The following is an 11,703-nucleotide window of genomic DNA, read 5'->3' on the forward strand; positions in this document are numbered from 1 at the left end:
CCCCCCCCCCCCCCCCCCCAACAAATTGCAAATAGTCTTGTGGGAATTGAGAATGTATTTCTTATTTTTTATGCCAGTTAAGGTTAAACACCGTTTCTGTAGCTTGCTGTTAATAAAAAATCTGCTTTTCTGAAATGGTAGAATTGTTTTAAACCTTGATAGCTAAATAACTTTATTTTCTTCCCCTAAATAGTGGTAATTTGGAATATAAACATTCAAAAATAATTTACAAAACATAAATTTATGTTGATGCAACACTGACATTCTTAATGTAAAAACTAATAGGCCCCTATCATTTTCCCACATAACACTGGGAGAGAAACTAATATGTTTGCTACTGTTATTTCTGAATCCTCTTGCTATCCATTCAGATGAGATGGCAGTAGAAAAATTATTCATTCATTCAAACAAAGATTGAAACTGTAAAGGTGAAGAATTATAAATCATACTTTGTTATTTATTAATAATATTATATAATCCATAGCATACAGGATCTCCTGGTAATATGCTAATTTGGGATAGATTAGGAAAGAAGGTTTACAGTAATTTAAATTTCAGGGAGTTTGAGCAAGTATAAGGAAATTGGAAGATACAAGGGGTATAGAATTTTATTTTATTTTTTTTAGTGGAGAACAACCTGGTGGGTTTCAGGTCAAGACAATGCAATAGGTCTTTATGTGGCATAAAAGGGGCAGAAACTCAATTAGGCTTAAAGGCATGGAGACTATTCCAGATGGTGGGGGCCACATGAGAGAAGGCTATGCCACCTGCTGTCGAGAGGCCCAGATTGGAGAGAGAAAATGTTGCTATATGATTTGCATAATGAACAAGACAAGTTGTGGCAAGTGGGGGAAGGAGGTGGAATTATGCAAGCAAATTTTAAGGACTAAAAAAGAAATTTTGGTTCTGAAAAGGTGGGGGGAGGTAACTTAAGAAAACTGGTGGTTGAATGGTGGGTTCTTAGGAAGGTAACTGGTGCACTTTGGTCAAACTGAAGTGTGCCATGAATTTATAAAGGAGGGAATTACATCGTTTGGGAGAAAAGGCAATGTATCAGAGTATTTGAACTGCTATCTCATCTGTTTGCTAGTTCAGAAGTCATTACAGCTCTTACTAAATTTATAGATGTGTAAGGCAATCATTTGGAGTTGAATAGTTTTTCATTGCAGGTGTGTATCAAAAAGTAGGCATGAGTTCTGAAGCTGCTGAGTTGGAAAAAAACATGAGTTGAGGTTGAAACAGGCACAAATAGAGAAATAGGAGATTAGAATAGGTCTTGATTTTGGTACCGTTTTTGTAGAAACAGGCTGAGGAGAATGGATGAAGCTAACTTACTATATTGGGTAGAATAAAGAGCCAGTAGTCCCTGGTGTTGGGTATCAAGATTTCCAACACTGATCAGGAAATAAAACCATATTCAAGCTTATGTGTACAGAGATGAGCTGGACATAGATTAACGAGAAGACCTGGATGTTTTTCTAGCTAAAATAAATTAGCTTGTTTAAAATTTATGTGTCACTAAAAGAGAAGCTGATGATTTGATCAGACTTCATCTGGATTACCAGGTCTGTTGAGTAATTAGTGCTACTGAACCAATGGCAAAATTTAGATTTGATTTTAGCTTCTTGCTACTGTAATTCCACTGGAGGGTCCTTATGTCTCATGCTGTGCTGTGAGGAGAGCATGGGCTTACGGCAGTTAGGCACACGTACATCTAAAGTGCATAATGAAGAGTTGCATGAAGTCAAAGATGGGTTTAGCAGAGTAGTGAAGTGTTGGCTGGAAGGGAGGAGAACTATCAATTTCATCTAGTACTGATCTATTTAAAATGAAGCAGAGGTAGAACAGTTCATATTTTAAACCTCAGGTAACAGTGGTGGTTGGTGAGTCCAGATTTTTTAAGGGCAGATTGACAGCTTGTTTATTTGTCAGGGACTATTTATATTTGATTTGTCGACGTGGGGTTTTCCTACCTTGCCAGACAATATCGTTTTTCTAACTTGTCCCTCTAAACAGGTTCAAGGCAAAGAAACATGTTCAAGACAATATTCAATACTGCTCTAAGTTCAAGACTGATGAGGAAATATGAATTAATGTTGAGACAAGAGAGGGTCATCAACAGGTGGTCCATAACTATATTTGCAAGGTTACTATTTTATTTCTCAGCAAAGGATAGGAGCCAGAATGAATGGCAACAAAGGTGGTTGTTTTAAGGAGGTATTTATAACTGGGAAATGATGACATTTTCTAAAATTTTGTTTAGGGAAAAGATTCTAGGAGATGAAAGCAAGGGGATGCTAAACAAGGAATTAGTTATGGGGTAAAGTTGGAGAATACAGGTATATTGTGTGAGTGGTGCACCTTAATGAGTATGAAGCAAAACTTTGGAGAAGAAAGATTAGTTGTTGGGCAACAGGTATTTTTAAGGTACTGAGGTGATTCAGAGTGGCACATGTTATAATTTTTCAGAAGAACATAAACACTTAAAAAAAATCCATATATGCACCTGTCTGCAACTATAGTCAACTAAATACCTTCAGAAATTTGGCCCTTTGGTGCTTTTATGCTGAAATAATGGCTGGGAAATCAGAGAAATGGATAGGGGAAAGAGGACTTCAGAGAGGGATAAGAAATAATATTTGGTTAAGGCTTCTGAGAAATTTCCTTATGGATACAGAATTGGGAAATTGTTTCCCTTTTTCACTAGAGTACTGCTGAAACATAAGAGGTTAGAGAAGGTGGGTGGTGGTTAGTGAGGTGGATTTATCTATGTGTGTAGTACTCCTGGGTGCAATCTCAATGAAACGGTATAGTTAGAAATAACATTGAAGAACATAGATATTGGGAAATCCTTTCTGATAATGTACTCCAGCATGAAAGCGCATCCATCAATAAAAGGCCAAGATAAAAAAACGTTTTTAAAATTAGAGGGATAAATTCAGCTGTTTTAAAACTGCATGGCCTGGTATGGTTTTGAAACGAGTATTTTAACCAATAGGTATGGGTATCATTTAAGTTTCAAATCGTTCCTATACTTAAAACTTAGCTAAAAAGCATTCCTTTAAATATTATGCTCTTGATGTGGTAGGAGAATAACATGTTGCCTTTTACATGAAAACTTAAAATGAAAAAGAGTGTATTATAAAGTGCGGTGAATGACATTGCTGATACTCACAAAATAATTAAAAACATATGATTTTCAAACAGGAACTATTCAAAAGATTTACTTAGGCCCTGTAATTATATGGTGGCTCAGAAGAGTGGCATGTGGTTTACGTTTATAGTCAGAAATGTTGACCTCACAGAAAACATGTTAATGTTACTGAGAGAAAAGGAATATTAAGAGTCTTTGTGGTCTATAAATGTTAAATTATAATACACGAAGTAGATTTCTTTTTTTCTTCTGTTCTTTTTTTTTTTTTTTTTACTGGGCATCATACAGTTTTAAAGGTGTGTAACAAAGTGGGAATTTATTTGGCCAAAAACAGAGATTGCCTTTTTATTACACAGAAAAAGATTTTAAAAATTGTGTTAATAAAGTACTCAAGAATAATGTTGTATCGTTAAGTTAGATGTGATGGATGAGTTTTCGTTTTTATTTTAGAAGAAGATCTGTGTTCCAAACTGACATAAATGGCACTGATGCTGAGAGTGCAGTGCCACGAATACAGTGAATTCTTAAAATGTCTGCTACTAAAATAAATCCGTGACTACGCCTTCTAGAATTAAACGTGTGGTAGGCACAGCCTGAGCATCTGGATAAGCATTGTTGAACCATTGTAAAACTTAAATTTAGGAAATTTCTTAAGGAGTTTTAAATCGTATTGGCTCTTCTGTGTATGGGATGTAATCTTTTGCTATGCTATTTAAATATTTTGAGGCTCTGTAGGATTATACAGAATGTTAACTTTACCTCTGTCAGACGAATAAGCACCATGTATTTGTGGCTTAAATGGATAAGATGAGGGGCTTTAGATAGAAATGACTTAAAACTCTGTTGACCTGCGATAATATATTTCCTGTCATTAGACTTTAAAGGAGAAAAACATTTTGGCTTCCAAGGGACACGTGTGTATATTCATGTGCTTGAATAAACTCAAGTTTATTGCTCCTGGGCATGCATCTTCACCTGCTCCCCCAGCTCAGTGTGCTGTGGAGGGGCTTGCTGGGGCAGGTAGCCCCCACACTGAAGCACCCACATGCCCCAGCCAGCCAGGACAACGGCTACATGTGTGCTGCTGTGGAGTAAATTAGCTTGTTCCAGCCTAAGAGGGGTGCATGTGTAGACATGTGACTTTTACTGTGCAGGTAATTAGTCTACTACTCAGTAAACGTCTTGTGTAGACACACCCAAGGTGACTCATTAATGCTTTATGCTCATTAGAATATTAAAATATACTTTGATTTGTATCATTTCAAAACTTGAATATTTAGTAGTCTTAATATATACAAATGATTTGTAAGCAGATAAATTCCATATATGAATCAGGAATGTGCTGATAACTCTGAAAGGCTAGGTAGAGATATTTAAAAAGCCCAAGGTGGAATTAATCTAAGTTGCATGGTTTTCTGTAAGCAGTGTAGTTTAGGTCGGTAGTGAACAGAACACACATTCACTCTTCGTTGGCGGGGGGAGGGGAGAGGGGGCGCAAATCTTAAACCAGGTTTCGCCATTTGTAAACTAGACTGTGCTGAACGCCAGTTCTGTTATGGAGTAACAGAGCACAGGGAGTGCTCTGTTATTGAAAGGGGCATGAGCAAACAGCCAAGCAGCTTGCAGGCGGCTGCACTTCCAATCAGGCCCAATTACTGGATTGGGAACAGGGCCCAACTGTTCAATATAAAAGGAGGGCTCTGCAGTGTAGCCAGCAGTCGCCTGCTAGCAGCCAGGAGAACAGCACCTGGTTGGAGCTGCTGCTCATACCATCTTGGAGGTAAGGGTAGGAGCTATGGGGATGGCAGAAGTTTCTGGTCCTGAGGCATAACCTAAAACTACACCCTGCTGGGGTTGGGTGGCATGGTGGGACTGCCAGTGGAAGGCCAATCTCCAGGAAATGCTACACCTGTGCCCCCCCAGTGAAGGGCAAGTGTGGGGCGCCAGAAAGCTTCAGTCTCCCTGCTGCCTTGTGGATGACCCCATTGAGGGGAAAGGCTAGGGGACCACACTCAGAGGAACAAAGCAGGAGTCAAGGCTCATGGTGAGTCCAGAGGCAAGGTCCAGGTTAGGAAGGGACTGGAGGCAGTGCCTAGACTCACTTCGAGCTCTGAGGCTGCATCAAGAAGCCGGGTGTAAAGATCCAGCGGTGTGGGGCCCTAAGCTAGATGTGAAGCTCCTTAGGCAAGGGGATTTGTGAGGCCCAGTGTAGGGCAGGGGATGAGGGGGCCCCAGTATGGGGTCATAGCGGAGACTGAGAGGCTCCCAAGCCGGGCTTGGAGCCCTGAATGGTTAGGGGTTTGGAGCCGTGAGTAGATAGGGGCTGGGAGCCCCGAGCGATGGATTGTAGGAGAGCCCAGTGTGAGGGCACAACTGTGAGCTCCAGTGGGTAATGAGAGTCCCATGTGAGACTCTGGAGCACAGGTCTCAGTGGGAGGCACTGGAGCAATATGGATGCCATCTGTGAGGCATGGGACATGGTATAGGAGAGGTTGGAGCTGTGTATATAGGTCCTTGGCATCAGGGCAAGTAAATGGGCAGCCTCTCACCTTGTTATCATCTTTCAATCATTATCATCGAGGCATAGCAGGTGAGGTAGGTGGGTGGTTAGCCTTAAGACAAGTGGGTGGGCCAATGATCAAACCGGCCCTGGGACACCCACTTGGCAGGCTGTATGTTGCCAAACCCTGAAGATGATAGCTTTCTTGTTGAAACAGACTAATGGAAATTACAGCATGTTTTAATAATATTCCTTGCACTGCCTGAAAACACTTTGTCCAATTTTGCTCCTTTCCTCTGTGATCCCACTGCATCTTGCCTCATTTCTACATAGATTGCATTGAAGGATGTTGATTAAGCACAATATCTACCAAGCTAAGACTTTTTTGAAGAGGCAGGCCAGCTTTACAAGGACATTTGCAGCACCTTTAACAAATACTGTTTACTTCCTAAGAATGTCCAGTAAGAGAATCTGGTAAAGTTTGCTTGCTACTGGATTTAGGTTTCCTGACCGTCCTGTTTCTGCCAGGAAGTGTCTCATGGTCTCTTGGCAGCAGTAGACTCTTTCCTTTGCAAATGTTGTAAAATGTTGGCCATATCAAAAATCAGTGCTAAAAACATTGGAGCCTGCTTCTTGTAACAAGCACATTTTCACCTCTTCATGAACAGTGAAATGTAAATGCAAAAGATGCTTGGGTCTCTAGAACAATAATGCAAGTTTTAGAATCTGTTTTAATTCTGATGCAACCATGTATATCGAGAGGATTTAAGAGGCGTCACCTTATTGTGCTTAAGAGTGGCCTTCACATCACTTGTTCTTAAATACGATATACCAGATGGTATTTAGGGTTTTTCCGTTTGCTGGACTTCGGCTTTTGTGAATTTTCTTGAGCTGTGTTCTCCTCCTGTCTTAAACTACGTGAGACTTGTTAGCATTCAAAAATAACATGCCCAGCACTTGCAGAAGAAATAAGGGTGATGATATAGTAGGTAACACTGTTAATCATAATGTATGGTGTGCTATATACCAGCTTTGTAACCTGACAGCCACAGGCACCAAAGTCTCTCTCAAACTAAATGAGATTACATTCTGTTGTTTTGTTTAATGGCCACAGTATGCAACTTCTAATGTGGTGGTAGATGCCTTCCACAGCATCATAGCACTATTTTGGCTAAGAGGCTGGGGCTCCAGCTGGGAGTGAAAGTATCTGCGTTTGTCCAGCAGCAACCTCGCTAGGACTGATACTTCCAACTAGAGGTGGGTCTTGCACCGGTCCAGACAGTGGCAGCAGCATTTTTGTTCAGGCAGCAGGGACAGTGTCAATTGAATTTGTGATTCATTAACATCTGATTCCTTTATAAACTTTTTATTCCACAGGTGTTAATAATCATCTCCTTTTTAATTGGAGTGGCTCCAGGGCCTCTCAGCCAATCAGTGGTGGGGAGACAAAAATGGCATCAAGTTTAAAACTGGAGTTTTTGGCTCCCTGCCAATCAGGAGTGAGCGGCAAGTCTGCAGGAACTGTATCTTGTCCCTGCAGATCTGCAGGAACTGTATCCTGTCCTCGATTCATCAGGGAAGCAAAACCATGGTTTTTAATATGGTGCTGTCTTTGCCTCTCTGCTGGTCAGCAGCAAGCTGCGGGGCTGCCGGCACCCCTCAGTCAATCAGTGGCGGGGAGACAAAAATGGCACCAAGTTTAAAACTACAGTTTTTGCCTCCCTGCCAGTCAGGGGCAAACCACTTGTGCAGCCCTTCTACCAATCGATGGGGAGGAGGAACCTGCAAAATTAATAGTGCTGCTGCAAATCCCACTTCTGCCGTGAATTTGGTAGGTCCCTATCTTTTCCTTTTTTCACCTTTTTTCTCTTCTCTTTTTCTTCTCCTCTCTATTGTTCTCTTTCTTCTTTCCTTTTTTCTTTCTCTTTTCTCTCTCCTTTTTTTTCTCCCCTCTTTTGTCTCCTCTTTTCTCTCTCTTTCTTTTTTGATTCTCTCTTCTCTTTCCTCCTCTCTTTTCTCTTCCCTCCTTTTTTCTTTTCTCTTTTTCTTTCCTGTCTTTTCATCTTCTCTCCTCTTTTTCCCTTCTCCTTTGTTCTATCTCTTTGTTTCTATTTTTTCTCCCTTTTGTTTCTCTTCTTTCCCTATCCCCTTGTTTTTCTCTTCTGTTTTCTGCTTTCTCTTTTTCTTTCTCTTTCTTTTTTGTTTCTCCTCTCTTTTTCTCTCCTCTTTTCTCTCTCTGATGTCCTTTTTCTCTGTCTTTTTTTCTTACCCCATATTCTCTCTCTCTCCTCTTTTTTTCTCTTCGTTTTCTCTTTCTTTTTTTCCTCTCTCTCTCATCCCAAAAAAGCAACATTTATAATTATTAACAATATTAATATGCAGTGTGTCCTGCCATGTACCCTTCCATCCCAGTTTTGTTTTTCTGGCATGCCAGCAATCTGGCACCTTACAAAGTAGACATTATGGGTTTCTCGGCACTCTGGCCAAAAATGCTGCCTACCCCTGCTCTAGAGCAGTGGCACCCAACTCCTCTGGCCTCACAAGTTGGATGAGAGGTGTGCAGCCAGTCCATGGAGTTGGTCTAATTAGGCTGGCCATACATGCTGGATCATGGATGGACCAGTCCCCAGACTGCTTAGCAGGACAGCTCTGTGGCCAGGTGTGGGGCACAGCTGGTTGCTGCTGTGCCAGTTTGGTGGTGCGGTCAGCTGTTGCTGTGGCAGAGGCTGCTTGTGCAACTGTGACAAAGGCAGCACCTAGGGCTTTTCTGGATCTTTGAAGAGCCCCAACAGTCTGGATGGCATGGCTCCACAGACAGGATCCAGCCTGTGAATCCAGGTTGAATACCATCATATGAGCACCACTGTAGCACTGAATCATCAGTCGGGCACCACCCCTCTAAAGCAGCAGTTGCCAGTCCTTTTGAGTTGTGACCAGAGACATCGCAGGGCAGCTTGATGTACAGGGCAATGCTAGCTGTTGTGGTGTCCATGGCAATACTGCTCTAAAACATGGCATTCATCATATTCATATAATAAGCAGTATATATGTAGAGTTAAATACTAAGCATGGGGCAGTGTAACAATATGAATGGCTTTACATTTTCATGACAAATATTGCAAGTCTATCTAGACTTAAGCCAAGTACAAAACTCCAGAATTGCATTTATAGATGCAATATTAATATTAAGCATTTTATGTCAGCTTAGGTCTTTGTATTTTTCAAAATGCTTTTAGTATATAATACACAATAGCAGGTGTACTTTTATGAATTGTAGATTGTATGTTATATGAGAATACATGCTTTAAATTGCTTTACCAAAGCTGCATGTTTCCTAGTTCTGTTCATATCTGGCATTTATTTTTTGTTGGTGGTGGTGAATGCCTCTTTATGAAGTTGCATAAAATACAGAAGTGCCCTTTTAATGTATTATTTAGACTCTGTTCTTCTGCTGTATTACATACTTCTTGTTTAGGTTTTTGAAAATGGATTCCAAATTTGTTTACAGAGTGCTTTGTTCTCTAAACTGGGAAATACATATACATGTGACACTAACATATGATGTAACTGCCTGAAAATGAAAACCAGTCAAGAAAACTGAACTTAATTCATACCTCCTGGTTTTCTTCACAATAAACACTGGCACTTGACAAGAGAGCACTTTTGGGCTCAGAACTCAGGCCAGTGTTTTAGGTTCTTGGATGTTACAAGTACCACTAAAAGCCAAAGTCAGTTCAGGGATGATACTAATTTTTAATCTGTTCTTAACTCCAAAATATTTGCACCCTGATTGATTGTTTTCCAAATGTCTGTAAATCTGCTTTTCAGAAAACACTTAAGTATTCAGAGGAACAATTCTGAGCTATTCATTGGCACTTATGTTTTAAATGTCTATAATCAGTGTATTTTTTATAAGGTTTTTGGGAGGGGTTTCCCACTTCGTAGAAAGGAAATGTAAAATCATGTTTTTGGATATAACATGCTATACAATCCTAAGCACAAAACTAGTTGTAATAGCAAACTGATATAATATTGTATTGCATTACATATAATATTGTATCACATTGTGGTTTGCAAATTTACATTTATCGCTTAAGTAGAACATTCTTAATAGTAGAAGAGTGAAATGTTTAATTAAATGTTCTACTTGCTGAAAAAAGCAGAATTTGATTTACTAAAATTGCCAGTGATTTTTTTTAAACTTATTAAATTGGTTTCACTAATCCACTCTCTCAAATCCACAACAACCCCTGAAAAGCATACAGTGGCTGCTTTTTTATTTTGCAACATGGTTGTGTTCCTAAATTTGCTGAAACAGTTTAAATAAAGAGTGAAACTCTCTTTCCCCCCCCCCATATGAAACTGTGTTCAGTTTAACCCGCCAAATACCCCCTTCCCCCCGCTCCTGCTCACAGTTTGGTTAGAAAAACAAAAGTTAATTATTTGCATAGTTCTGTGGAGAACACCAATATTTTCTAAACTGGGGACTAAAAGAATGATTATATGGAATGTTGTGGTGGAAGGTCATTTCCATTTCTTATTCATGTCCATTCACTAATACATTTATTTAAATTTTTAAGAAATCTGTATTTGACTTTACTTGCTTTTAAGAAGCTTTAGAGTAGTTCTTACGGAAAACTATTACTATATTCTAGTACAGGGGAGGGAGCACGCAGCACAATGGCAGATAGGGCAGGGAGCAGAAAGCAGAGCATTAGAGTAGGCAGGCAGGAAGCTGGAAGCAGAACCACAGGTTGGGTTGGGGAGAAGGATAGGAGTGGAACTTGGTAGATGTGGGGCTAATTTGTGGCACACCTGCCTAGAAATTTGCCCCCCATTGTACTAGTATATTACTTCCATCTGGACCTGAAGAATAGCTCATATATAGTTGTGGTTGTCAACCTTTTTATACCAGGACCCATTTATAAACATTGATGGCCAGTCCCAACCCTGTACCCCTCACTACCGACCTACTGCCCCCAGCCCCTGCAGTGTGTGAGGTGGGTGTGCGGAGTAGAGGGGGTTATGTGTGTGGGGCATGGGGGGCCCCTAGCAGCCTCTTGCCGGCTGGAACTCTAGCAGCCTGCAAGGGAAAAGCCACGGTTTCCCATGTTTTTCTCCTTTAAACGAAAATCCATTTTTAAAATTTGTTGATCTATTTTAAAGTTTGTTCACAGCCCTTCCATAAATTCGTGACCCACAGGTTGAAAAACACTAATATATAGTCTTCATGATATTTGCTATATTCTAAATTGGTTATTTTTAACTTTCCAGATTCGCTTTGTCAGATGAAGCATACAGATCCTTGAGGGACCAAGATAAGGACCAGTGCATTCTTATTACAGGGGAAAGTGGAGCTGGGAAAACAGGTAATATGTTACTTGGTGTTCAAAAAATGAAAGGAGAAGATCTAGCAGCTGTGTAGGTTTACTGTCTTTGCATTTGCTTAGTGTTGTAAACTAGTTCCTTTATGGTATTTGCTGCTTCAGATGTGATATTGCTGTATATTCCTGTCATGATATCAGGTCTTATATAGTGATACGAACTCCTCCTTTTTTGGTGTTATGTTGAAAGAGAATATTGCAAATGTCAGAATAAACTGAGGATGCACACTGAAGAAAAAACCAGAAATGAAACTCTCTTGCTTTGGGATGTTGCAGCCCTTGCATGCATTTGCAAAAGTCTTTCAAATACCGGTATTTTAATACACACACACACACACACACACACACAAGCTATTTGGCCACAAATGGCCCACCATCCACCCATGCAGACACATGCACATCTAGCTTCACAAATCATCCAGCTACTAACCGCCTCATCAACCATGCTTTCCTTCCCTCCCTCCCTCGCTCTCCTCTCTCACACACCCCCTCTCACACAAACCAGCCAATACTTCCTTTGCCACCCACCCCTACTCACACATGCAATCAGACCTACACATCCAGCTTAAGCGCCTCGCCACCCACTCTCCCACAAACCCACCCCCTGCCTGCCCACACAGTCACATGCAGCCTCTTTCACAAGCCGCATCCTTCAGAGGGCAGCA

The 11,703-nt window shown here is 40.6% G+C and overlaps 1 protein-coding gene across 6 annotated transcripts in view; it reads left to right on the forward strand.

Annotated features, from left to right (window-relative positions):
• Positions 1–11,703, forward strand: part of MYO1B (myosin IB) — a 236,509-nt gene that overhangs the window by 92,088 nt on the left and 132,718 nt on the right. For all 6 annotated transcript variants that reach the window (XM_019523112.1, XM_019523114.1, XM_019523116.1 and 3 more), the window contains exon 4: positions 10,929–11,023. In XM_019523112.1, the coding sequence (XP_019378657.1) occupies positions 10,929–11,023 (95 nt within the window). The remainder of the gene's footprint in view (positions 1–10,928; positions 11,024–11,703) is intronic.

This window comes from Gavialis gangeticus, unplaced genomic scaffold (genome assembly GCF_001723915.1).
Source record: "Gavialis gangeticus isolate Ggan-Ray unplaced genomic scaffold, GavGan_comp1, whole genome shotgun sequence".
NCBI lineage: Eukaryota > Metazoa > Chordata > Crocodylia > Gavialidae > Gavialis > Gavialis gangeticus.